This window comes from Podarcis cretensis, assembly GCF_951804945.1.
Source record: "Podarcis cretensis genome assembly, chromosome: 6".
Taxonomy (NCBI): domain Eukaryota; kingdom Metazoa; phylum Chordata; class Lepidosauria; order Squamata; family Lacertidae; genus Podarcis; species Podarcis cretensis.
In genome coordinates, this window is record NC_137175.1 from 100,235,335 (window position 1) to 100,262,564 (window position 27,230).

At 43.9% G+C, this 27,230-nt stretch overlaps 2 protein-coding genes and 1 long non-coding RNA gene across 9 annotated transcripts in view; 1 reads left to right on the forward strand and 2 right to left on the reverse strand.

The window, feature by feature from the left end:
- The window catches only part of COLGALT2 (collagen beta(1-O)galactosyltransferase 2), a 56,322-nt gene extending 36,819 nt beyond the window's left edge, over window positions 1-19,503 (reverse strand). Inside the window, exon 1 of the mRNA XM_079981397.1 lies at window positions 19,152-19,503. Within this exon, the coding sequence (XP_079837523.1) occupies window positions 19,152-19,411 (260 nt within the window). The 5' untranslated portion in view covers window positions 19,412-19,503. The remainder of the gene's footprint in view (window positions 1-19,151) is intronic.
- LOC307218974 overlaps window positions 1-27,230 on the reverse strand; it is a 95,304-nt gene that overhangs the window by 64,083 nt on the left and 3,991 nt on the right. The window contains exon 2 of the long non-coding RNA XR_013840214.1: window positions 25,662-27,218. This is a non-coding gene — a long non-coding RNA (uncharacterized lncRNA). The remainder of the gene's footprint in view (window positions 1-25,661; window positions 27,219-27,230) is intronic.
- The window catches only part of TSEN15 (tRNA splicing endonuclease subunit 15), a 34,542-nt gene continuing 30,828 nt past the window's right edge, over window positions 23,517-27,230 (forward strand). For all 7 annotated transcript variants that reach the window (XM_079981785.1, XM_079981786.1, XM_079981783.1 and 4 more), the window contains exon 1: window positions 23,517-23,657. In XM_079981785.1, coding sequence (XP_079837911.1) covers window positions 23,532-23,657 — 126 coding nt within the window. In that variant the 5' untranslated portion in view covers window positions 23,517-23,531. The remainder of the gene's footprint in view (window positions 23,658-27,230) is intronic.

Sequence of the window (27,230 nt, forward strand, 5' to 3'; positions counted from 1 at the left end):
GCGAGGAAGGGAGCGGCTTATATGCAGGTATTTCCCCCCCACGCCTCCAATTTAAAAGTGCAGCTTATATTCGAGTGCGGCTTATATCCGGGCCAATACGGTAGGAACTGTTGATGGAGAAAGAGTGACTAAAGTGAAGAACAGCCCAGATCAGCCTCCAACCTCACTGGGTATCCATAGCCAGGTCAGGCTGGTGGCTCTTTTCCTAAAGAGAGAGAGGGCAGGGAACTTTGCACTTTTTACTATGATAATGGAGTTGCTTGAATGCTCCCAAGATAATCAAGAGGTAAAACTAAACCTAGTATGCGGACTTGAGAGTCAGTGGCATCAAATCAAGAAAACCTGAGTAAGAAACGGCTGTCGGGCAGCTTTTAAGAGAGAACATCTGGTCCTTGGGGAGCAACTTTGCTTAGATTTCTTGCTGTGGAGTCCAGAGATCGAGTTGCACAGGTTTCTATGCAGCTCCCCAGATTAAAAAAGAGAACAGAAACTGCTCTCAAGTGTCATACAAATGAACAGCATTGTTTGCTGTAACTGAACCAAGCTCAACTTTTCCTGGTTCATTTCTTAAGCAGGTGGCACGCCACAGGAGTAAATTAAGTTGCAATCTGTTTTCAAGAAACCTGAGTTTGTCAAATGTTCCTCGCTGAATGGGTCCCTTTGTCTCTTCTGATGGAAATCTGCTGTCACACATAGCACTATCTAAAATGACAACGATTAAAGTAGTAGGATAGTATGAATGAAAGAAGATTCCCAGGTGTAACAGATCAACAGTGCAATCTTACACACATCTTCCCAAATGGAAGTCACACTGAGTTCATTGCCACTTACTTTCTGTGTGTGTGTGGGTGTGATTTCTGCCCTAAATGCAATGGTGTATCCCACTGTTACCTACTGTGCTTTAGCAACTACTTGCCAAATATCACAGCGCATGGGCGTAGCCAGGATTTTTGTTAGGGGGGACAGGACTTTTGTTAGTGGGAGCTGAACCACCGTGATTGGTCAGTTGGTCAAGTATTTCCATTGTTTTACTTGATGGGGGGGAGATGCCCCCATCCCCCCCCCCCCGTTGGCTATGCCCATGTCACAACCATACAGCAGTGAATGTGAAATGCAGCCACAACCATCTTGAAATCACTCTCTGATATACATCTCACTTTTAAGTTAAGAGCTGCAACGAAAAGGAGATCCAGACTGGACATTTCTTCTTCTTCATGGGAAACTAAAGCACCACACAAGAAAGGAATGGAAGAGATTAAGGCACTTGATTTATTCCCAATGCTAGCAATTTGCCTTTTTTAAAAAAAGCCTCCTTTCCAGCCTACTGCAGAAATTCAGTACAATTATGTGAGGGCAGGCAGAATGTGAGCATGTGATGGATTCAAGTTACTGAACTGTAATGATCTCCTAAAAATTGCATCGGGGGAAGATGAAAAGTTGGCACATATACAGTGGTACCTCGGGTTAAGAACTTAATTCGTTCCGTAGGTCCGTTCTTAACCTGGAACCGTTCTTAACCTGAAGCAGAACTTTAGCTAATGGGGCCTCCCACTGCCGCTGTGCCACCGGAGCACAATTTCTGTTCTCATCCTGAAGCAAAGTTCTTAACCCGAGGTACTATTTCTGGGTTAGCAGAGTCTGTAACCTGAAGTGTCTGTAACCTGAAGTGTATGTAACCCGAGGTACCACTGTACCAGAAATTCCCAAAGTGTGTGTCAGGACAGAAGCCTTGATACATGCACAAGCATGTATTGAAAAAAATATTACAGTGGTACCTTGGTTTGCAAAAAGTTTGGTTTGCATACGTTTTGGATGACAAACCCTTCAAAACCGGAAGTGGTGTCCCGGTTTGCAAACTTTTTTTGGATTACAACCCTTTTTTTGGATTACAAACAAAATTTTTTGGAGGCCCCATTGGCGAAAGTGTGCCTTGGGTTACAACCTGTTTCGGTTTACAAATGGATTATGGTTGTAAACCAAGGTGCCACTGTACTTGCCCTTTTTATGTTCAGCAATAGTTAGCCTATTTTGCCCTGTTTATTTTAAACTTTTTAAATCATGTGCTTCAGTGAGATAAAAAAGGAGCAGGGAAAAGAGGGGCAGCAGGTCCAACTAATCGGATGTGTTTCAAGTTAATACAAGAGTCAAGTTGTTACAGTACTTTTGCTCTGGGGAGGAATGTCTGCCATATCCTGAAAGTCAAGTTGCAACTCTGCTCACAAAAGGACAACCAGACAGAAGAGGAGGTTTATAGCAGGCTACATGGAGCACTATAATTTGGAAGGACCAAGAGTGCGTCATTACTTCTGACCATCAGAAAGTCACAAGCTAGGCTACGAGTTCTCTTGCCTTAGTATCAGTGTTAGAAATTGATATATGAAAGCTAGGTGCTAAAGGGCACCTTAAACCAAGGTTATGGGCACAACAACAGAATGTCTAGGTTCACTTTCTCATAACAATACTACAAAGCTGAAAATGAATGGACTGCAGCTAAAATATTATGTTTGTTTTTCACATGCTCTAGTCCTTCCCCTGCCCACCCCCCTAATATTCTGAAGAGGGTCTCTTCTCCAGTCTTCAGAGAGTGGCTGAAAGTGGGGAGACAGAAAAAAGGTCATTCTTTCCTTCCACTCTGCAGTTTTAATCTGAAATTTTAGGCGCAGTATTGTGCCCAGAGATCAGAAACTGCTTGCGCTGATGAAATTCTGTATCTCAAAATGTGCCTAGAACAACGGGAGTTTCGAACGCTGCTTACATATACATGCATACATACTGCAAATGCTTTGCTAAGGTGACCAAAATATTGCATTCAGAAAAGGCTGAACTCAACGGCCTAATCTAAATTATGCTAAATCTGCAAACCTTCTCTTAAAGGTAAAGGTAAAGGTACCCCTGCCCGTACAGGCCAGTCTTGACAGACTCTAGGGTTGTGCGCTCATCTCATTCTATAGGCCGGGAGCCAGCGCTGTCCGCAGACACTTCCGGGTCACGTGGCCAGCGTGACAAGCTGCATCTGGCGAGCCAGCACAGCACACGGAACGCCGTTTACCTTCCCGCTGGTAAGCGGTCCCTATTTATCTACTTGCACCCGGAGGTGCTTTCGAACTGCTAGGTTGGCAGGCGCTGGGACCGAGCGATGGGAGCGCACCCCGCCGCGGGGATTCGAACCGCCGACCATGCGATCAGCAAGTCCTAGACGCTGAGGTTTTACCCACAGCCCCACCCGCGTCCCAAAAACCCTCTCTTACTTCTACGTAATTTATTCATAAGGGAAAGCAAGAAGTGCATGAGGCAAGAACTATAAAATAACTCCTGCTCCAGAGGGCAAGAACTGAACCAAAGGAGTCAAGTTACAAGAAAGGAGAGTCCAGCTGAACACCAGGAAGAACTTTCTAATGGTAAAAGCAGTTCAGCAGTGGACTTCTTTGGAAGGTGGTGGACCCTCCTTCACTGGAAAGTTTTAAGCAGAGGTGGGATGGTCATCTGTCATGGATGCTTGAGCAGAGTTTCCTGCACTGCAGGGGGTGGACTAGATGACCCTCGGGGTCCCTTCCAACTTTACAGTTTTATGATTCTATGAGGCACTGAAAAGTCCACAGTCTTCCACTAAATAATTAAGCAATCCTTTTTCTGCCTCAGGATTTCACTAAGCATTGGTCACAGGCTTTCAAGTATATTTCCATGCCAGTAACTGCTAGTAATCCTTGCTTGGGATGGATCCAACTAAGTAATTGCACTAGCAGGAGGCAGCACAAGCACTCCTGCTACTGCGACAGCCCCCCCATGCCTCCTGCAGCCCCCCCCCATTAGCTTTGGAGGGTCTCCTACCTCCAGAACAGGGCATAGGGGAGGGAAGTCAGATTTATGCTAGTGCAAAGTTGAATTCCTCCCTTTGTATTTAATTAAAAGCAAAGTTATCCAATTTATAGAGCTCTGTGTGTGCCTGCTATGTTTTTGTGGGTTGAATTCTGGGCAGTACTGTGTATTCTCCAGTTTTGATACTCGCCTTGAAATTAACACACTCAGCATAGGCAAAATTTGGGGAGGGGTGCAGTGCAGAATATTCATCTGCCCAGCATTTCCATTGCAGCCAAATTCCCTTTTGTTCGGCAGCAGCAGCATCTGAGTCTTTCAATTCTGATACCCTACCTTTGTATGGGCAATCTCTCCAGAGTTAGTGCTCTGACTCGGTTGCCCTCTTCCTGCCCCTGTTCCTTCCCCCTCTCCTTATCTCTCAAGTTGTTTGATGGCATGAGAACAGCCTATAGTGTCCTAATCAGGAGGAAGAGATAGTGATGAGTACCTTCTTTGATGCTGGAAATTGTTTCGAGAAAGTGAGGCATTGGGAGGGGGTGGCTAATGAATAATTTGCACGCCGCACAGGCTAGCTATCTAGCTATCTATAAATCATATGGTTTGGGGCAGAATAGAGAGAAGCCTGGGTCGAGGGGCCATGCAAACTGAGGCTTCCTGGGCGAGTCACTTCACCGCTTCTTGAGGGATTCCAAGTGGCAGCTTGAAGCGCTTGCTTGGTCTGTATATACAGTCATACCTCTTGTTACGTTCAATTCAGGTTACGTCTTTTCAGGTTGCATCCTGCGGCGACCCGGAAGTACCGGAAAGGGTTACTTCCCGGTTTTGCCACTCTCACATGCCCAGACGTGCAAAATGATGTCACGCACATGTGCGGAAGCGACGAATCGCAACCCAAGCATTGCACAGACAAGCGAATGCGGGTTGCGTTCCTTTCAGGTTGTGAACGGAGCTCTGGAATGGATCCCGTTCACAACCAGTGGTACCACTGTATTGCTTCCTGTTTAGAATAAAATCTTTAATCTTCTCACTCACTTGCATTTTCTATTACTTCTGAATCTCATTTTAAAAGAACTACCTTGCACTTGGCAAGACAACCTTTCAATGAATGATTCTCAAACAAAATTTCTAATCTTCTTTGCCCTCACATAGTGTGTTCACCCATCTGATTTTATTTAAGGACATCCTTGAGTCTTCATGCATGGCGCTGCATTGAGGCATTATGGACAGATCACATTGGCCACTACACCCATTCTGATTAAATGGCACATGGGCACATGATGCAGAGGATGAAAATGATGCAGAGGCGGTATTAAAAAAATTCCACTGCCCCACCTCCCCCCCCAAAAAAAACGTAGAAGGAAACCATTGATGAAATTCACTCAAAGAAGTTTTAGAAGAGGGCCTATTTTCATATATTTTCTACCCAACCAGTATTTACACAAGCATTGTTTAAGGTCAGTGTTTATTTCTGGCATCAGTTGTGAGTTTTGATTTATTTTTCATTGCTCAGAAACATTGATCTTTGAGAACAGGGGAGGAAAAACGTGTAAAGGATTAATTGTACTGTTCACATAGCACAGAGATACTAGGTCAAATAAAAAGCAAGATTACACACTGATCCATATCAATTGTTAACAGCTTTATTTATAAAAAGTGACATAGTGGAATGTTTCAGGCTTAGTTACTTCTATTTTTATAGGGGCATATTTATTTTCTGATAGCTGAGCTTTTACACCAAAATAGCTACTTTGTGCTGACACATCAACTTAGATCTGCTAACAATTTAATACATTTTTAGCCTAGGAGGTTTGAGCTCATGGGAGGACTACATGGTAAAGGTACCAGGGAACAGAGGGAACCTACAGGAATAAAAATTAGGGCCATTGCAGATTTCAGATAGCATCTCTGTAAGTCTGCACCTCGTGAACTAAACTGGCCTATTTAAAAATAATAGTAATATAAAAATGATGTTATTTTCCAAGTGGGATCTGAAGTTCAATACTAGCCAAGGAGCAGGATTGGCCTGATTTGCCTGATATGATAAGCCAAACTATACTCACTGGGACCATGCAAATCTGCAAGCTCACAGATAAGAGTTCATATATTCTGAAAGAAAGGAGAGGAAACATGGCAGAATCATAGAATCCTAGAGTTGGAAGAGACCACAAGGGCCATCGAGTCCAACCCCCTGCCAAGCAGGAAACACCATCAGAGCACTTCTGACATATGGTTGTCAAGAACAGCGGCAGAAATGATATAGATAACATAGAATAGCCTTCAACAGTCTGCTGCCTGCCCTGAGTAGCGGTGGGGTCAGCTTAAATATGCAAGATCCATTTTCAGTCAATGATTAAAGTTTGCAACCCTGGCAGGACTTCTATTTCTTATTTTTTTTATTTTCAGTGATCAACAACTGAAAAAAATCAACACAGAAAATGGGTGTGTGGGAGAGACAAGTAAGATGTTTTTAGAGAAGGTAAGGTTAGCCGAGAGGGACGCAGGTGGCGCTGTGGGTTAAAGCCTCAGCGCCTAGGGCTTGCCGATCGAAAGGTCGGCGGTTCGAATCCCTGCGGCGGGGTGCGCTCCCGCTGCTCGGTCCCAGCGCCTGCCAACCTAGCAGTTCGAAAGGACCTCCGGGTGCAAGTAGATAAATAGGGACCGCTTACCGGCGGGAAGGTAAACGGCGTTTCCGTGTGCGGCTCTGGCTCGCCAGAGCAGCGATGTCACGCTGGCCACGTGACCCGGAAGTGTCTCCGGACAGCGCTGGCCCCTGGCCTCTTAAGTGAGATGGGCGCACAACCCCAGAGTCTGTCAAGACTGGCCCGTACGGGCAGGGGTACCTTTACCTTTACCTTTAAGGTTAGCCGTGCTTTGCGTCATCAAACCCACCCAACCACAGATATCAGCCTGGTTTGGTAAATTCTAACCAGCAAACATCTCATCAAATAGAATTTCCACCTTAGGCACTTTAAACACACCGGGGCGGGGGACTACAGGTTGCTCCTGACATGTTTTTACAGATCCGGCAGCATGCAATGAAGTTCATAAATTTTGGGGAACAATGAGCATGGCCTGAAGGCAGACTTGTAAGAAAGATTTTATGAAATCCGTCTCAAGAAGCACTTCGCAAGAGCGCAACATGTGTCCTAGAGTGACTGGGTTCTCAGTCTCAAGGGTTGTGTACACAGGGACTGTGACTTGCACTTCTGCATTAGTGTCACGAGAGCCAAGAATTTAGTGGACACTGTGCCAGATCTGGACAGGAGACACTTTGGTTCAAATTTCCACTCAGCCATGAAGCACAATGGGTGAATTTGTACTAGAAACCAAGAATGGATATAATGTCTCACAGCCAAATCATGGGTTTGCCATCAGGAGCACACATACTGCGCAGCACCTCTTTCCCCCATTTGTTTGGGTATTTCCTCTCTCTCTTGGGATAACTACCATTACAGCCACAAAATAACCACTCACATCTGCACTAACTTTTATGACAAATTAAATGATAGTTAACTCATACTGCAGTTTGTAAGCTTTCTTCTAGCTATAGCGAGACTAATGAAGCCTGTCCGGACTTCCTATTTGGGCCCAAAAGCCATTCTGGTCAAGCCTCCCAGTTGCTCTATACCTGACATCATAAATGACACCATATACATAGGGCAGGTAAAGAAATGTTTGGCCCAAATGGATATTTGCAAAATCCCTGCAAAGCTGATCACCAGGGTGTGCCAAACACTGTGCCTCTGCCTGCAGTGTTTAATTTCAAACTGTGTGAGCGAAAATAGGGCACCTGAGGCCATCGTGACATCAGGTGAGTCAAAGTTCAGTAGCCCCACCCATCTGTCAAACTTGGCCCTTGGAGACATAAACTTGGCCCTTGGGGAGATAAAGATACAGCCTGCTAATCTGATTGAATTCCCTACCCCCTGACTATTGCTTCAAAATGATTCGGCACCAACTGAAGTCAACAAAAGCAATAGCCTTAAAATAATCAAAATGCCACTAGCTCCTAGGACAATTTTGTTAAACTAAGTGACCAAATTGGTTCCAATTATAAGGAGCTGGTGTGCAATTTGTTAACCACAGCATGAGTGTTGGTAGCAAAAACTCTCACGGAATATCTTTGTGTTTCTCAGTTATGAAAGGACGCCCACTTTGGGCTGCTTCTGATCCCCCCCTTGCCTTTTAGGGTTTTCCCCACTATTTTTTTTGGATTTCTGCAAACCTAAGAACTCCCTCTTGTGCATTCATGGACTACTTTGGATACGAAAGGGCCTGCCTTGGAGAATGGGTTTACAGTTATGTAGTATGTAGGATAATGGATTTTGTCAGTTTTATTTTTGTCTGCCTCAAGAGTTTCAAGCCACAGGCGTGCGCATGAGAAATGTCTGTGGCAACCTGCTTGGCTCATTCTCTCAATCGGTGACTGGTAAACAGTTACTTCTGTTGGCAGTTACAGGGTGGAAAAGAGAATAAATTCATTTTGAATTTGAATCATATGTGGAAGGGGCAAACCAACTGTGCATCTTGGAGAGTGTCCAGAGAACACACAATTCCCTTTACTCTTTTAAACATTTTCCTTCTTTTACCCAAAATGGTTGGCCTCCTGCAATGCTTTCTCAACATGACAAATGGCAGCATCCACTCACCTGGCCCCATTATCCCTGATCATTAGCCATGCTAGCCGTGGCTCAAGGCAGTTGTAGTCCAAAACACCTGGAGAACATCATTTCAGCAAAGGCTGACATATGGAAGCAACCACATTAAATCTACATCTATTTTCTCTCTCCATGACATGGGGTCAGAAGTACAAATGTGCAAGGAGATGCCAGCTGTGGGGAGCACCGATTGTGTGTCACTAAGAAACCTCCCCCTTCTCAATTCTCAGAGCAGTTTTACGCTCCGGGAGGCAGAGTGTATTAAAAAGTAAACAAATGAACAAGTAAATTAATAGTACCTTTTTAAGTTTTAAAAGGTGGGGAACTTTCTAAAGCATGGAGGCAAGCAAAAGATGAATGGCTGAACCAGCATTCCATTCTCTGACAGGTTCATCATGTATCAGTCAAAATCACAAAGCTTTGAGGAAATGAAGCTCCTTTGGGGTGGTTTCTTTTAGCTAAGATTTGGAATCAGACATCTTCTAATAAAAATATCTAGCTAGCTAGTTTCACCAATAGTGAATCCAATACAGAATTTAGACTCCTGTCAAATGTTTGACATTCTCAGGTGTAGGTTCTGACTTTTCTGGTTATAATGAAATGTTTGTGAAAGTATGCCAAAGTTTTCCCCAAGGTGGTGGTAGTGGTGTCTTGCAGTTAGTTGCCTGTACTGAGTTCTAGCAAGGTTTGCTGACTGTCTGGTAAAACCACTTCCTTATAATCTGGCAGCTACCAAGCTCAAATGTTCCCAATTTTTCCCAAACTTTGTGATTTTTGTATTGTTGTAGATGAGCTAATACAAGGGGTCAGCAGCCTTTTTCAGCCATGGGCTGGTCCACCGTCCCTCAGACCATGTGGTGGGCCGGACTATATATTTATTTTTATTTTTTTTTGGGGGGGGGAATGAACGAATTCCTATGCCCCACAAATAACCCAGAGATGCATTTTAAATAAAAGGACACATTCTACTTGTGTCAAAACACGCTGATTCCCAGATTGTCCGTGGGCTGGATTGAGAAGGCGATTGGGCTGCATCCAGCCCCCGGGCCTTAGGTTGCCTATCCCTGTACTACAACCTGTTTGTGGCTATTTGATCTGCTATGACTCATCCTTCACCCCAAAACTGCTGTACTTACTATCTAGCTTTGCCTCTAGCTTGTTTAGTCTGATTTCTAGAACTGAGCCAGATTTAAGTGTCATGGCCCTGGTGCTACATGGATTGTGAAATGGACCTCATGTGTGCTCTCTTGCTTGCAGTTTAGGACAGATCTGTCTTAGGAAGATTCCCATTACAAGAAAATGCCACTGACCAAACAAAACCTCTCTTGACCTGTCCAAGGAGCCCTCCGTCAAATGCAGGTATGTGAAGAGAAATTCTGGCAATAACTTTATTTTGCATGAATGATTCCAAGCTGGAGACTGCCGGGCAGACAGCTATGACTTCATTGGCCTGAAATACCAACTCACTGGGAAGATCATTCTGCTTTATGAGCACAACAACCAGTCACATTAACGCCAAAACGGAATCACCCTATTTACATCTTCCATTCTTATCAGTATAATCTCCAGATTAGCCTGGACTTTATTAAGGAAAATACATGGCAAGTGAATGTAAAGTGCTCAATACAGCTAAGATTTTCATGTAGTCAGACCATTTCTGAACCAGATTTTGTACTTTGAGATGAGTAATTTGATGGTCTCCGGTCCAGGAAAAAAATGTTCAACAAAGCGTATTAGGGCAATTATTACCCTCGTGTGAGCTACAGAAAATGACCTTTGCCAGGTTGTTCCAGTAACCTGATACTGTTTATAAAAAAAATCATAATAAAAAAGCTGTCTGAAAGAATTTATTGCTCAAGGCTCACACAGCCCATTATAAAAGTGTTCATAAATGTAACAACAGACTTAGTTAGGGGATTAAACAAATCCAAAGAACTGCTGTCATACCCTGCAATAATCATTCCCAATTTGTGCAATTAAAAGTTCTTGCAAGCCTGAACTATACTCCTACAAGGAGGCTACCCAGTGTGTCTCTGCATGATTAATGACTCCTGCCTTATTTCATTTCAATTGGCCTTCACTGAAGGTGGTTAATTCTGCTCCATCTCAACATTTGGTGTGATAGGATGGGCCAATCTCTCTGAATTAAAAGCTGTACTAGTTATCTGTTCCTAGAAGGGGCTACAGGTGTCTCTTCTGCACAAGTCACTGTTCTGAGCTCACCTCCTTTGAATCAAGATACACCTATCCAAACAGCCCATTCAAAGATGAGGGCATCTCTATGGAATGATAGATTTTGTTCTTAGACATTCTGAAAGCAAATCTTTTGAGTGCAAGAGTGAATCATGCCACCAGTTTTATTTAAAATTAAAAAAAAACCACTAAGCATGCCTCAGCTCTCAGAAGTTTGGGGAACACAAGTCATATTGTAAACAGACAATTCAAAATGCTGTACAAAAAGGGGAGCACATAAGATGTCTCTTATGTGGACTTTATTTGCTTGTTCTGCTTTGTGAAACAGATGGAAACATATTGAGCGTGGACAAGCCTCCGGTTCACTTCCAGCATTCCACTGACAAGGTCAGAGACTCCTCTACCGCAGTGTACAGTGAAATTCCCTATCCCATTTTCTAGGCAGCTCAGAGACTTTGACAATTCCTCAATAATAGACAAATGCAACATGGTAAATAAACATATTCAGCAGCCTGTTAGGGGCAAGGGCAACTATTTGGTCTTCACGGGTGCAGGCCGCATCAGGGACAAGCTCCTACTTTTCACCAGGTTTGAGGGAAAGATGGGGGGGGGGGAATCTCCCTCTTGACCTTTTTTGGGTTTGCAGCCATTCAAAAAGCACCAAGGCTCCTTGCTACTTTGCAAGAGCTTCAACAGGTTCAGCACAAATTCATAAAGACATCCACATCCCACCCCAGAGTCTATAACTTATATAAGTAATAAACTTAAGTTGTACCTCAGCCTACAATCAGGCAGGACACCCTCCCTCACCAAAAAGTTTATAACCTATAAAAAGTTTATAACCTATATTGATTCTCTAAGCTATAAATTCTATAAGCTATATAAGCTATCTACAGTATCCCCCTGCTGGCCCAGGGTGAGAACTTCAGTACATAACAGTTAGTATGCCCAAAGCCTGGTTGAAGAGGAACATTCTCACCTGGCGCCTAAAGGTGTATAATGAAGGCACCAACCTGGGCAGACCATTCCACAAGTGGGAGCCACTGCAGAAAAGGTCCACCCTCTGGACCTCTCTTGGGGAGGGACACACGAAAAACAGCCTCAGAGGATGGTTGCGGGCCCAGTGGGGTCATATGGAGGGAGGCAGTATTTTGAGACTAGGTGCTTTGGAAAACACACAAATGCTGTTTCCGTGCGCTCTGGCTTCCGTCACGGTGTCCCACTGTGCCAGAAGCGGTTGAGTCATGCTGGCCACGTGACCCAGAAAGCTGACTGCAGACCAAATGCCGGCTCCCTCGTCCTGAAAGCAGAGTTGAATTTGACTGGACTTAGCCACCCAGGGGTCCTTTTCCTTTACCTTTAACCTTTCTATATTGAGGGTCTGATTAAATTTAAATACTTTGGAAGCTCTCCTGCTCCCAGCCACTTCAAGATGATGGGCGTCCCAATCCAAGCTGTGATGTGTGATTCTATCTAAGGGGCAGCCAACTTCAGGCCCAGGAAGGCCCCGTAACTCCTTGCTGGGCTCCTCCGTGTCTCCCTTGCCTGCATCGACTCCTCTTTTCAGCTCTTGCTGGGAGTCAGCTCCTTCAATCAAGTCTGATTTATACTTTCACAGTTCATGGAACCTATCCACATGTCCACTACCATTACCTTTGGGACACAACAGTTTACTTTTTCCAGGAGCTCAGCAGTGAATAATTCATGGACTCAAATCAATTAGAGGGGTGGGGGAAAGAGAGGAAACTGCAGAGAGAAGCCAACCAATATTGACTTTTGGAAGAATATTAACATCCAGTCTAAAATCTTAACAATTAAATACTGTACTGCCATTTATGGACTGCTTCTCTGAAACTGAGGCTAAAGCAACATGTTTGGCAGAGATCCTGCCTCACCATTCTCCCTGCAACCCTCTTCCTCAGACACTTTCTCTTTCAACCGGACAAATACACATCCAGATATGTGGCTGGTGGGGGAGAAAGAAGGGTTAAAAGCAGCGGTGCAAGGGATGTTCAGGTTCCCGGGCATACAACCTTCCAAAAGTGTCATTTTACACCAAATCAACAATACTACAAAACACATCTGTTTTCTACCTGCCTTCTTGCCTGCTTTCTGCTAGTAGGTGGCTACTGGGCAGCAGAGTCAGCAGGACCTTTGATCCTCTGGTAAAGTGCTAATCATCTGTCCGTGGTGGCGCAGCAGGGGCTTCTATGCTTTTTGATGTTGCAAGCTATTATTTGGCCACTATGCATTAAATTAAGAACAGATTGCTGCCATGAGCAACTTTTGCTTGCTGAGATACCAAAAGAGGATGAGGGAGGCAAAAACATTCCTTTAGTGCCTATGTTTAGCCAGAGAGGAAAAAAGATAGTGTCTGGGTTATCATCATACATACAAAATATATCATTTTTCTTTTTGGGGTGCATGGATGAGATGAATAGACCCTTCCTATACTTTTTTTTTGGGGGGGGGACCAAATCCTAATTAGGGCTAGGTGCAAATGCAATTTTATTTTTAAATTCTGCACCAGTGGACTTAATTGTAGAATTCAGCCTAACTATCGGGAGAGAAAACCACCCCCATTTCTCTGTAGATGTTTTTTCTTCTCCTTCTCCTTTGTGATTCTGCAGGAGATAACAGCATCAGAAAGTGGTGTTTCCATCTTCTGCAAAAGCACAGCACAGACAGGCAGCCACCCACTGCCCCACATGCATGCCACAAGAAGGGGTGAGCCACTGGTGACCATGCTTATGCACTGCCAATTCCACCACCGTGTGAAGCAATATCATCTAGAGCAATGGTTCCCAAACTTTCCCCCCCATTAACCATGTGAAAATTATTGAGGCTCCTGGTGGACAACTTGATATTGTTGTAGCAACGGTAATGTGCTGTGCTAGATTCTGTGTGGTCTTTAATTGTATTATTATTGCTTCTTCATATATTCAACTTTATTGCACCGTATTACAATTTGAATTTCACAGAATTCAGTATGTGACATATTGCATTTTATTGTAACTCCTTCACTTGTGAGGAGGCAGGTTTCTGTGGCATTTCTGGTCCACAGGATATATCTACCTGGAAAACAAAACAGCCCCCTGAGAATACAAAAAAAAAAAAAAGCCGTTCCTGATTAAACATGAAGATGGGTCACCAGGACAAGGAAGTCTTCACATAGTACTTCAAAACTAAAATGCAGGATATTGAGAAGGCTGCCTGCCACTTGATAAAACATGGTAAGAGCAAAAAGGCAAAATCAACAGGAAGACCGTCCATATGTGCCTTGAGGAAAGAGGGCCACTAAAAAGCCATACATATTTAGCTATGGAAAATGACCACATTTAGCCTTTAACTGACCCCTGAATAGGGAACATCATCAATATTCACTGACTCAGAGAGGAAATTAAATGCAAACATTATTATTTTTTAAAAAAGCATCACTGCAAAGGACGGAAATTGCAGCTGAACCCTCTCAAAATACTAAACAATTGACTTTAGGCTTCCCATGCCCTATGGCACAACCATTGTCTTCTCCACTGACTCTCCTGGCTTTGGTCTGGGCTGTACTCCATGGAAGAACTGTGTACAATGAATTTGGGCAAATCCAATTAGCTCCTGAAAACTACAAAGGAAGACTGGTACAGATAATGCTAACACTTCAGTGAGACTGGTAAAACAAGTGATACAGGGGTACCTCGGTTTTTTAATGTCTCCATTGACGAACGTTTCGGAACTCGAACGCCATAAACCCGGAAGTAAATGCTTTGGTTTTCGAACACGCCTTGGAAGTAGAACAGGAAACGCGACTTCCACTGAGTGCAAAACCCTGAAGCCTAGCTGCCGGCTATTGAGTTTCAGTTTTTGAACGTTTTGTAACTCGAATGGTCTTCCGGAACAGATTACATTCGAAAACTGAGGTACCAAATTGCAAAGTAATTAAAAACAAGTTCTGCAGTTGGAGAGTTACTTGAGCAAACAAAACCAAAGCTACGAAAGGCCAGTCTGAATATGTTCTTTTTTATTCCTTTTCTCTGCACCTAGTCATAGGAATTGTACACTGCAGCTACTACCCATTATCCATTCTTGTGTCCCTCTTTTCTCTCCACAAGCAAAGAGTTGTTCAATCTTCAGAGAAGCAAAGATGTATCTCTCAACCCAATCTCTCCTACAACAGTAGAGACTAGCGGGAAGCCAGCTGTTTTCTACAAAGCTGCCACCTGTTCTCTCCTGGGGTTCCTGTGGTCTTCTCAGAGTGCAAGGCAAACAGTAAAAGGTGCAATAGGACTTAGCATTGACATAGGTAGTGATAGAGACATCTTCACCTGCTCCCCCTTCTGCCATGCTGCTTTCTCAGGCATCAAGGGAAAATAAATAGTGATGCTGTTTGAACTCTGCCAAGACTATAATTCAGAAAAACATGTGAATGGCTTAATAATATATTTATCTTATTCTTTTTATAGTTCTATTAAGAACACCTCGTCCCAAGATGGAATTACATACCACCTGGACTTCTGTCGACATTGTCTTTATGGTTCTAATGCTATAGCTGTACTTTATCCAAGTGCTCAGAATACAGTACTCTCATGGGCATATTAATGGTCTATAAGATGTCAGTGGAAAATGTAAAGAAGTCATCCAGGTGATTTTTTAAAGCCACAGAACCTTTAACAGCAACCTTCGTACTCCTAAAACTGCAGGTAATGGGGAAAGAAATATTCTGCTTGCATTTTTAGAAAATACATCAATGCAAATTTATTTTGAGGACCAATGGTACAAGAAAAAGCTTTGCTCTCTCCATCTTCAAAGCTCACTATGATTAATGAGCATCTTTCCTTCTTAATGTGATAGTCCTGCTTTAAAAAAAGAACAACTAAGCACATGAATGCTCTTTCTGTTTATATTTTACTGTTGTGACCTTGCATACTTCACATTCATCTCCAAGGGAACATTTCCAAGTTCCTAATTAACAATGCACTGTCGTCATTACACTTGCCTTTTGCATGCAAAACAGGTCTCTTCCACTGTGTTTTAGGTGCTCCCAATGAACTTCTTGGTACAGCAATCAAACACGGTTGTTACTTTCACAAGAATTCTAACATCGGAGGCCGAATAGACTTGAGCATGTCCAGGTTTCTTTTTAAAAGAATGCTTCCTCACCTAGAGGCTGTCCTAATGCCCAAATTTGTTTAGTTTTAATTGTATTTTTATTGGACATCGCTATCCATTTAAAATCACTTTGAGACTCCTTTTGTATGAAGCAAAAGGTAAGGATAAATCCATACCACACTTTTGACAACATTTGTAATATATTTATTCCATGTTATCTAGGGAATCCAAAAATTTTTTCAGTGCAAACTGTAAACTGTTTCAAGATGGCCATGCAATGGCACTAGAAAAGTCAAACTGTGAGAAAATTTGGGGATGACTAGTGCTGGTTCTGTTCAGAAAAGAAAGACATGGCATCTTTGGTTGTAATGTCCCAGAACAGAGACTGTAGTGATAAAGGAAGTTCTACAACACCAAGTAACATAAATATCTTTATTAAACTACGTGAAGGACTGTGCACCAAAAAATCATCAAACCCAAGTATTATAATGCTCTCAATAACACAGATATTACTGCACATTACTGGTTTCTAGTGTAGGATTTTTCATGGTGACTCACCTACGCACACAGAGGACTTTCGATCTGAGCACCAGGGTCATAGGCTGGTGAACCTATTTGCTAATGAAAGCTGCTCTCAGCCCCAGACAAAGGACTGCAGCATGAAGAGGAAGCCTAACTTAAAATTGCATGCTGAGCTCAGAAAACCCTGTCTGCTACCCTCACAGATATGGCCATCAAGTTTAGTCCCATGAATTACAGGAGATGCAGTTCTGTTTGGGTTGGTCCTTACAGTCCATCATGTGAACCCTTTATAGCTTCATCCACAGCCGGAGAGCTATTGTTTTAATTTTTTCATCTAAATGACATCCTGATCTAGGAACTTTCACTGCTCTAATTAATTCACCTAATAAAAATAATAAAAGGACCATTTCCGATGTGGTGCCACTGGTACAGGGAACCTACAACCACATGGCGAGCCCTTTTTCTACAACACTTAGCCATATGAAAAGATGAATGCCTCTAGCACACATATTCACTGTGGAATATGATAAAAGATGATAACCTGTATCCTGGCCTCCCATTGTGGCATAATGTTCCTTTTATCCTTTTTTCTCCTGGAAGGCACTTCACTTCCTTTGGGTGTCCCCACCTTGGCAGTTTCACCAACAAATCAGTACAAGACATCAGGGGTGTGCAGACTTCAAGATTGTGAAATCTACTTTATTTTCTTCCTAGAACCTCAAGACCCACTACTAGCTGAAACCATGTGAAAAATGGTGGCTTAGAAAGCGAGGCCGGCAGACAGACACTTAGTAGGTTTTTTTATACACTGTACCTTTAAAGCACATTCTCAATGCTTTCTCACCCTCAAATAATTCTGAGGATCATAGTTTTATAGTTCCCAACAACCCTTAACAAAATACAGTGGCCAGTATTCTTTGAGGGAAATAAAGTGTTTCAAATGTGCTTAAAGGTATAGTGTGTATACAGGGTAGAACCAGACATCTTCAAGGGTCCAGACAGCCCAGGAACCTGTGCTTAGAACCAAGATTACGTACATGCATTTCACACAAAAACCCCATTCTGGTTCCCCCTCCTAGTCCCCAAAGCTCTCCTCATTTCAGCAGCCTAGTTGCAGGCGGAAGGGGGCTAGGATTTTCTATTGTTTAACAACTGGGAGTAAAAAATCCTTGGTTATTTCCTGAAAACCACCCAGATATCCACCAGCAGACCCCAATCCCCTCCGGCCCACCTGTGCAATAGACTGAGACTACTGAAAGAAAGAAAGTCCTTTGGAACCATGACTGCCTTTCGAGGCTATTTAGCACATTGTAACAAACTTGTCATGAGAGAGGCGGGGGCGGGGATTACGAGATGCACAACTTAAATCACTCCACTTATGATGGAGCTGGATATTATGGTCTGGCTTTTGGCAAGTTGTCAGTCTGTAACCATACACAGAGATCCTTATCTATGTACAGTGGGAGGGGGAATCATACTGGAACATGTGCTTTTTTCATTTGGGAAACCATAGCCCCCTGCAATAAACCCCACTAAGTTGTTTTGAAGAGTGACAGCAAGCCCCATCAGCCACTGCCGCTTTTGTTTGGAAACTATGCTCCTCCTTCTTCACTCCCTTACAGTTAGCCAAGGCCGGTCCTTCCTTCTACCACATGTGCCCTACCCTCCCAAACACATGGCTTGGAGATCGAGTTACCTCTTGCACTTAATGCTTCTGGAGACAGTTGTACAGCTACTGTATTCCCATTGGGGGCAAGGAGAGAGGGGAGCTGCTGTGATTTCAGTCTCCCACAGAAAGCCAACAGAACAAGCCAAGGTGATGTTCAGTGGGGTTTCTGTGACAGACGTAACTGAATGATGAAGTGGTACTCACAAATAGACACAGTTCTCTCTTGGCAGGGACAGAAAACACACACAGACTAACTGCTTCCAAGAAATCTCTCCCTATGCAAAAGCAACAGCTGCAAAAGCCTAGTTATTAATAAATTGCTTGGGGACAACCAGGTATTGCAGTTAGAGCATGCAAAAAAGGGTTATAATTTTTCCATCTCATTCATTTGAAAACTGCTTAGTAGCAACAGCTTGTCAAACCCAATTCCAGAAGCCCACAGCCTTGCTGAGCGCTGACGTCTGCCTTCCCCCTTCCTTTTGCAGAAGATCAAGAATCTATGCAGCCATGACGAATCTCAACGGGCTTCTGAGCCACAAAGATGCGCCTCATCTGTCTTGTGCTTCCTGTATGCAGTCACTGCTGCAGACGGCAAGACTAAGTCCCAATTTTGGACTCATGCACGTCTGTTACACTACTCGTATATGCCAGTAAACCATTGTGAACCTGTGCAAATTTACTCAGAAGCAAGTCCCGGTGAGTTCAGGGGGTTAGCTCTCAAATACACAGGATTACAAATTGCAACTTTAGATTTTCCACCCTGCTTGGTTGTGCCTCTCCCGTCTCACCTCCTTCAACCTTCCATTCATCCCACCAGGTGCTTCCAGTCTTTTGCTCACCCCCCCCCCCCGCCTCCGGATCTTTAACAGCAACATCCTATGCAGGCAACATCAAAGGTGACAAAAATATTGCTTCCATCACAGGGTGAAATTTTTCATCTGTGGATTTCTGAAGACCCAGCTTCAGCTAATGGCACAGGAGCAGACCAGGTAGAACTCTGGCCCCTTGATCAGTTGGCAACCTTGCCTGCAAACTCCCACCAACCCGCACGTTTTCCTCCATCCACCCTCCAGCCTTGATGCAGCTACCTGGAAACTTTTCTCTCGCCCAGCCTCCGTCGGGATGAGGTCACTGAGGTCTGCCCCCCCCCCGCCCGCCCGTCTCTCCGGCGGCGCCTTCGGCCAACTTACCAGAGGGCGATCCTGTTCTTGGGGTACCGCAGCCTCTCCAGGCAGCCGAGGAAGTGGGGCAGGGAGTGGGCAGCGTTCCTGGCGAGGAGGGCGAGGAGGACGGTGGGCTTCTGCAAGGCGGATTCCGGCAGGGGATCCGGACCGAGCTGCTCCGGGGCTGAGCAGCTGCCCCCTGGCAGCGCCAAGACCCAGGAGAGGGGCAGCAGCAGCAGCAGCAGGATCCGGGCAGGGCGGCGAGGGAGCGCGAGGGTCGCAGCCATCTTTCGGGGCAGCGCGAGGAGCCTCTGCTGGCAGCGGCGGCCGGGAGGCGCCTACCTGGAGAGCAGGCGGGGAGGGAGGGAGGGAGGGAGAGCAGACCCGGCTGCCGCGCGCCCCCGCTTCGCCTTTTGTATTTGCTCAGAGGAGGAGGAGGGGGGGGGGGCTGTGCCTTCTCGGCGAAAGGCGGCTTGGCGGGGGCAAAGCTCTCCGCTCGTGGAGCAAGCAGAAACAAAACACGCGTGCTCCTCTCTGTCCATATTCCCTCCTCTGCCGACCTCCTAAACGACAGAGAGCTTTTTGCAAAACTAATCATAAGTAACGCTAAGAAGGGATAGGTCCGTACAAACCTTTCAGATGATCTTTTTCTTCTGATCCCTATTGGGCTCGGATTGCACCGGGCACACTTCGAATTAATGCTAGTGGACTCGTGAGCACAATGTGGTGGTGGAATTTCACGCGACCGGTGGCTCAGTGGCTGTGTTCTTTTTAGATTCCCACGACTAAGAGGTCCATGCATGTCGGAGAAAAGAGGTCCCCACACTGTCCTTTCACTCATGAGCTAGTGTACTACATGTAGCGAGCTTTTTACCTGGGGAAATAATTTTAAAAATGACACACGGGTCAGAAGTTGTGATCCAGAATTCTGCCCCTTGTAGCACAATCCTCTTTATGCACGTGCACTTGCATGGAAGTCTCACTGACTTCCACAGAATTTACTCCCACAGGTATAGGGGTCTAGGACTGCAAGAGTGACTGAGACACTGCGGACTCAACAACCTCATTAGGCAGAATGCCTAGAAAGGCCATGGTGGCTGAATCCTGCATATGCATACCCCTACACGGAGCCAACCTTACATGAAGCCTCTGCCTTAATAAATGAAATAAGAGATTGGACTGGCACTGAGGTTTTCTGCTTTGTATTGACTTCAGTTGCTCTATCTGCACATTTATGGCTAAGGATTATAATATACTTTCCTGGCATTGAGGTTGCAACCCAATGCACATTGCAAGCCCCAATGAACACATGGTTCTGTAAGGATGTGATAACGGATGCTTCCCAACAGCCTGTTTATTGAACATACAGCCTGATACATTTGTAGGGAAACTAGACAGTGGTTGGCTGTTTAATGAGCATTCACTCTTAATTTGTTTGTAGAGATTTTGTGTTTGGTTGTTGGGAATTACTGCTTCCAGGAAGCATGCATAGCACTGGCCTACAGTACTTGTCTAGCTAAGCCACCTACCCAGTCTATTCCCTGCTAGAAAGCAATCATAATCTAGAGCAGAGTTTTCCAAACTTTTCATGTTGGTGACACTTTTTAGACATGCATCATTTTGCAACACAGTAATTCAGTTTCACTAGCAAACCAGAGGTTAAACTAATCCCTTTCTAGCCCTGTGAGGAACGTGGGGAGTGTTTGTGCAACACACCTACACACTGCGGCCGACACACTAATGTGTCGCAACACAGTTTGGAAAGCACCGATCTAGAGTTTATAGCCCAATCCTATGCATGCATATCCAATGCATTCACCGAAACAAATGTAATTAGGACTGCAACGTAAGTGCAGCTGGATAACTCAAGCAAATGACCAGAGAATTTTGATTAAGAAGGAAGCATCTCCCCACCACCACCCACTGAGTTCCAGGAGGCTCCCAGTTAAGCCTGTATAGGATTGCAGACTAAGATTCAGATTTCTGTGGAACCACTAAAATATTTGGCAGTCCTTGCAACAGGAAGCAGTTGTATGGGACAGTTCCTTCAAGAAACAGTAGCATGTTTTCATTCTTCTCACTATGCTTTCAATAAATGACCCTCAGAAGCCAAAAAGGAGCCTTTTCAGAGTTGCCAATTTGTGGGATTATTTTTAGGAGGCACTTAATAAGATCACACTTCTAGAATTTCTTTCACGAAACACAAAACTGAGTGAACTAAACAATCTTCACTTTTGTGGAAGCAGTAAAGTTTGCTGCAATGACAGGGCTTGACAGATGTTATTTATTTGTTTATTATGCTCTTTCTCAAGTTTAATTCAGAGCAGTTCAAAAAATTGTTCATAGGCAGCTTTGCATCATCCTCTTCATCCTCAGAGGGAGAAGCCCTATTTATCTATAGCAGTAAAGCTGTCAGTATCCAGAGTTACTACAGATCAACTAGGAATCTTCTGGCTCAGAACTTTCCTGTGCCATGAAATTCATCAGACAGAATTAAGGAAGACACTTTGCAACATGGGCACAAGAATTATAATGACCCATTTAAACAAGCTGCTGAGAAAATGTATGTGAACTGTATACTCAAGAGGCAGAACATACCGCAAAGAGGCATTGATGTTAGAGCAGGTATCTTCAACCATTTCAGACCCTCAACACACTTTTAACCCAAGCATGCATTTGGAGACCCGTTTCTGAATATTTTACCATATATTTGCATGGTGGTATTGCTTCTGTTGTGAGCCACCTTAGATCAGGCTGCAGCCCACTAGGTCTCAACCTAACGGTTAAGTATATTAAGTGTATATAATCTGTTAAAGAGTTAAGCATATAATCTGTCAGTTATTTTTTTTTAGGCATAGCACAGATTTGGGATGGGGGACTGGTGAAGCTACAGATGTTTTAAGTGCTGCTGTTTTATGTTTGTAAAAATCAAATACACCGGCTTCTCACATTGGTATTAGACTTATCACTCCAAAAAAATACTAGCAAAAACTGTGCTATTGCTGAGAAGCTTGTCTACCAAACTGTATTTCAAAGTATGCCTTCAGAATGTTTTGAGTTAGTTCAAAAGGCCACTCATGACTTAGACATTTTGCTCAAGTACCTCGAGCGCCCCCCACCCCACTCAAAGGGAATAGTTCGAAAGAATGCCCAACTTGCTTTGGCATCTGAGCCAGACTAGCCCACAAGCACCTCTCCCTGGGAGTAAAACCACAACAATGAACTAAAAAGCAAGCAGCTTGCCTCCTTTCCATGAAACCCCCAATCAGTGCCTGAGGCCACTGCCTCTCTTGCCTTGCGGCAGAGCTGGCCCTGCCAGCGCGGTTTGGGAAGAGCTGCTGCTTTTTCCTTGCACGATGCTTCCCTGTGTGTTGGTTTTGGAGGGGTCAAACTTGGGAGATAATCTTGTTCCATTTTCCTTTTCCTTGCATTGGATTTGTGCCCTGATGCGTAGACCACAGCTGCATGCCGCATGCAAGGATCTCTGCAGAGCGAGTCTGCTTAGCAAGGAAGACGCAGCACAACCCCAGTGAGAAGCATGGCTTTACCTCATTGGTCACACCATCAAAAATATCACCGGCCAAGTTGGGCAGATCAAAGGGCTGCTTGTCTGGTTAGCTGGCAATCCTAAACTGGCAGCTCACCATTTTATAGAAACCTTAGGGAGAAATAAATATTAGTTAAGAAATGATGCTGGATGGGGGGGGGGCTGCTTCTGCTTCCCTGCTGGGGGAAAGTTTTCAACTTTCAAATTCCCCAAATGTGGGGTGCTAAAAAGCTGTAATGTGACCTGAGAATTCAAAAGAAATTTTGGTTAAATTAATATAATTTAGCTTTGCTTGTTAAGTTAAAGTATGGTAAAAATGCATAAAAATCATTAAAAATGATTTGCCAAGTACTTCCAGTTATATTATATATTGCCATTGTTATCAGTATTTATTATTTACATTTTCAGAATGTAAAATTAAAAAAAAGGTTTTCCAAAAGTAGTTTATGTGCTTCTTCATCAAATATAGATTTACAAAGCTAAATGTTGTCCACTCCCAAAAATAAAAGTAGATTTTGATTCTTCACACTCAAAACATATTTTTAAGACCACTCGCGGGAAAAATTCGCAAAATTTAATTTTCTCCCCCTAAATGACTACCCTCCTCCTCCCTCATAAAAGGATTACCCCCCCCCCCGCGAAAACCCCTCCTTTGAAGCTCAGTTTCAGTTAGGATCTATCTATTCAGGCGGCCTTGGCTACTTCGGCGCCTCGCAGGAAACCTTCGGGCGACGGAGCCGCCGCGTCGCTTCGCCCGCTCGGCAGGGAGGGGGAACCTTAGCGGCGGGCCGCGTGTTCCGCGGGGGACCCTGAGCGCCGAGACACCGCGCGGAGCGAAGCCGCGGGGCGCGCGAGGGGCCATGGCGGGCGAGGCGGGAAGCGGCGCGCGGGGCGGCCCAAGTTCTTTCCCGGCGGAGGAGGCGGCGGCGGCGGCGGCGGCGGCGGCGAGGACGCTCCGCGGGAGCCGGCGGGAGGATCACCCTGCGGTCGGTATAGCCGGGGAACGGCCCGCGCTGGCTGCCGCCCTGCCCTGCCCTGCCCTGCGCCGAGGAGGGGCCGAGGCGCGCGGGGGGGGCCCCGGGGAAACAGCCAGCCCCCCTCTCCCGCTTGCCTTTCTCTCCCTCCCCCCCCCGCCCCCGCCCCGGGCAGAAGCGGGTCCGGCCGAGAGGCGGGCGCGGGGCCTGGGCTGGGCTGGGCTGGGCTGGCTGGGGCGCTGGCGCGGAAGGCAGTCATTTCTGTCCTGATCAGTTATGGACAAGATTCAGCTTGCATCCCGCCCGCCCGCCCTTCATCCGTAGATCTCTGGGTGGCTCGTCACATAAAAAGGCAAGATTTAAAAAACCACAAAATACGCAAGAAAAACAAACAAACAAGAAGAAGAAAGTTATGAAAACATTGTCCCCATCCTGGCAATAGTTGCCTTTTAATGGATCTTCTCAGTAGGTACCTGTATAAATAAGGGTGGTATTATTATTATTATTATTATTATTATTATTATTATTATTATTATTATTATTATTTGCCCCATTGGCTTAGTGCCCTGTAGTGTATAAATTGTGCTTTTAATGCATGTTACACACTGCACAATGTAATGTAAAAACATTTCCCTCACCCACCCTGCCCCAGTGAGGAATAAATATTATGAGGAGTGGTGTATAAATGCCTTTAAATAAGCAATTAGAATAAAAAACAGCAGAACCCTGCCTCCAGGCTTACAGTGTAAATAGACACAAGAAAAAAGGAAAGGGGGGTATTGTCAGTGGCCCCTCTGACTATGGGCAAAGTGCAGTGCTACCTTTAAGTGTTTTTCAACCTGCAGCGAACAAAGCGAAAATCATTCCCTTCCCCACTTGCAGTTGATAATAGAACAGCTTGTTAATGGAAGTTGGAGGGAGAGCGTCTCTGACCATGCTTTCTGCTGGTTATGATCTTACTATACTATCCTTTGCCATGTGAAACTGCATCCACTGATGGGTGAATGGTTGTGTGTTAAGGGCTATACACCTGGTCCAAGGAAGAGCAAAGGAACGATAAAGTTGGCACAGCATTATGTAGGCACTTGTCACAGGTACATGTCTCTATTTAGTTATGCAGTGCCTATCGCCATGCCAGGTGCCATACATGAATTAAGAGGGAGATGGTACAGACTTGCAGTTTAGTTGCACATGACGCATAAGGAAAAGAATCCAAAGGGAAGTGTGCCACATATCAATGAGTAAAAGTAAAATATATCTGTGCAGTAGCTTCTTAGGTATTACATGAAGGGATAAAGAGCAATTTGGACATGTGGAGCAGCAAAATAAAATCAACCAAAAAAAATGAACAAAAAAAAAATGTTCAGGATGAATAAGCAGTAGAGCAGGGTTTCCCAAGCTTGGATCTCCAGTTGTTTTGGATTGCAGTTCCCATCATCCCTGACGACTGGTCCTGCTAGCTACGGGTGAAGGGAGCTGTAGTTCAAAAACAGCTGGAGACCCAAGTTTGGGAAACCCTGAACTAGAATGAAGTGACATGTATATGTGACCCAGCTCTGTAGTTTTACAGAGAAGCCTCTCAAACAGCCAAGTTTAAGTAGCTTTGCACCCTTGACTGACTGACCTCAAATTCTGTCATGCCCTGGTGCAGGTTCATCTCTGGACTAGAGATGAAATAGCAGTTATACTGAACTCAAGAATCTAAGAATGATCCAAGTATTCCACATTCGCTAACAGCAATCCTGTAAGAATTGCTCAGATGACAATCCAAGAGGAGTAGTGTCCTGCTAAAAGGAATATACTGTGTTTATGGCTGAGGCATTTTAAACCATTTTTTAGTTTAGAAAGAAGATAAATAGGATGGGACATGATAGATGTCAAGAAAGGGGATAGAGATTTTTTAAAAAATTTTTTATTAGATTTCCCACAATTATAACAAAAACCACAGAGCAGAATGACACACAAAAACAGAAAAAAAGAAAAATACATCAGTGAACGAAAGAAGAAAAAAGGAACAATAAACAGATAAACAATAACAACAAACTTAATTCTTTACAAATCCAACCTTTTAAACATCTTGGTTGACTTCCTCTAGTCCCTCCCTTCTGAGTTTCTTGTAGTTAAAAGTAACAGCTTTCCAATATCATTATTAAACTAAAACAATTTCCAATTGTAGTCCATCTTACTCACTTTTCTTAACATTCTAAATCCCGTTTACTTAATTATAACTTAGTTTAATCCTAGGCCTATTTGTTTTTTTCAAGTAATTTCTAATTTTTTATATTATAATATTCATTCAAATAGTCCTTAAATTTCCTCCAGTCCTCTTGATACTCCTCTTCTTTCTGGTCGCAGATTCTTCCAGTCAGGTCAGCTAGCTCCGAAAAGTCCATCATCTTCATCTGCCCATCTTCCACTGTTGGTAGTTCTTGTGTTTTCCAATTTTTAGCAAGTAATATTCGGGCGGCCGTTGTGGCATACAAAAATAATTTAACATCTTTCTTGGGCAATTCCAAACCTGTTATTCCAAGAAGAAAGGCCTTTGGTTTCTTAATAAATGTATATTTCAACATTTTTTTCAGTTCATTATAAATCTTCTCCCAGAAGTCTTTCACCTTGGGACAAGTCCACCACATATGGAAAAAAGTACCTTCTTTTTCTTTACATTTCCAACAAAGGTTATTACTTTTGTGATAAATCTTTGCTAGTTTTACAGGGGTCAAGTACCATCTATACATCATCTTCATAATATTTTCCTTTAACATCGTACATGCAGTGAACTTAACCCCTTTCTTCCATAGCCTCTCCCAACCCTCCATCATTATATTATGTCCCACATCTCTTGCCCAATCAATCATAACCGATTTAACTTGTTCATCCTTTGTATGCCACTCCAACAACAAATTATACATTTTAGACATATTCTTAACATTAGTATCTTAACAACTCCGTTTCCAATTTGGTTTTTTCTGTTGCAAAACCATTTCTCTTATCCATCTTATATAATTCATTAATTTGATAATATTGCAATCAATTCACTTTATCTTTTATTTGTTCAAATGGTTTTAATTTAAAACCTTCTGATCCTCTAACAACAAATCTGAGTACCTCAACCATTTGTTTTCCATATTTAACTTTTTTTGGGCCTGTGCTTCCATTGGCGAAATCCATTTTGGTGTTTTTCTTACTAAGAGATCTTTATATCTAGTCCATACATTGTATAACGCCTTTCTAATTACATGATTCTTAAAACCACTGTGGGCCTTTATCTTGTCATACCAGAGATATGCATGCCATCCAAATCTATTATCCAGTCCTCCAAGTCTAACACATCATCGTTCTCTAATTGAATCCAATCCTTGATCCAGCAGAAGGCGGCAGCTTCGAAGTATATCTTCAGGTCTGGTAGGGAAAAACCCCGAGAAATGTTTTTATCATACTGCGACCCAGAGCCATCCAAAGAAGGTGGGAGATCTAGGACAGATGAAAGGAAGTACTTCTTCACACAGTTCATACTTACTTAATATGGAATTTGCTACCACAAGATGTAGAGATGGCCTCCAGATTGAGTGGCTGTAAAAGAGA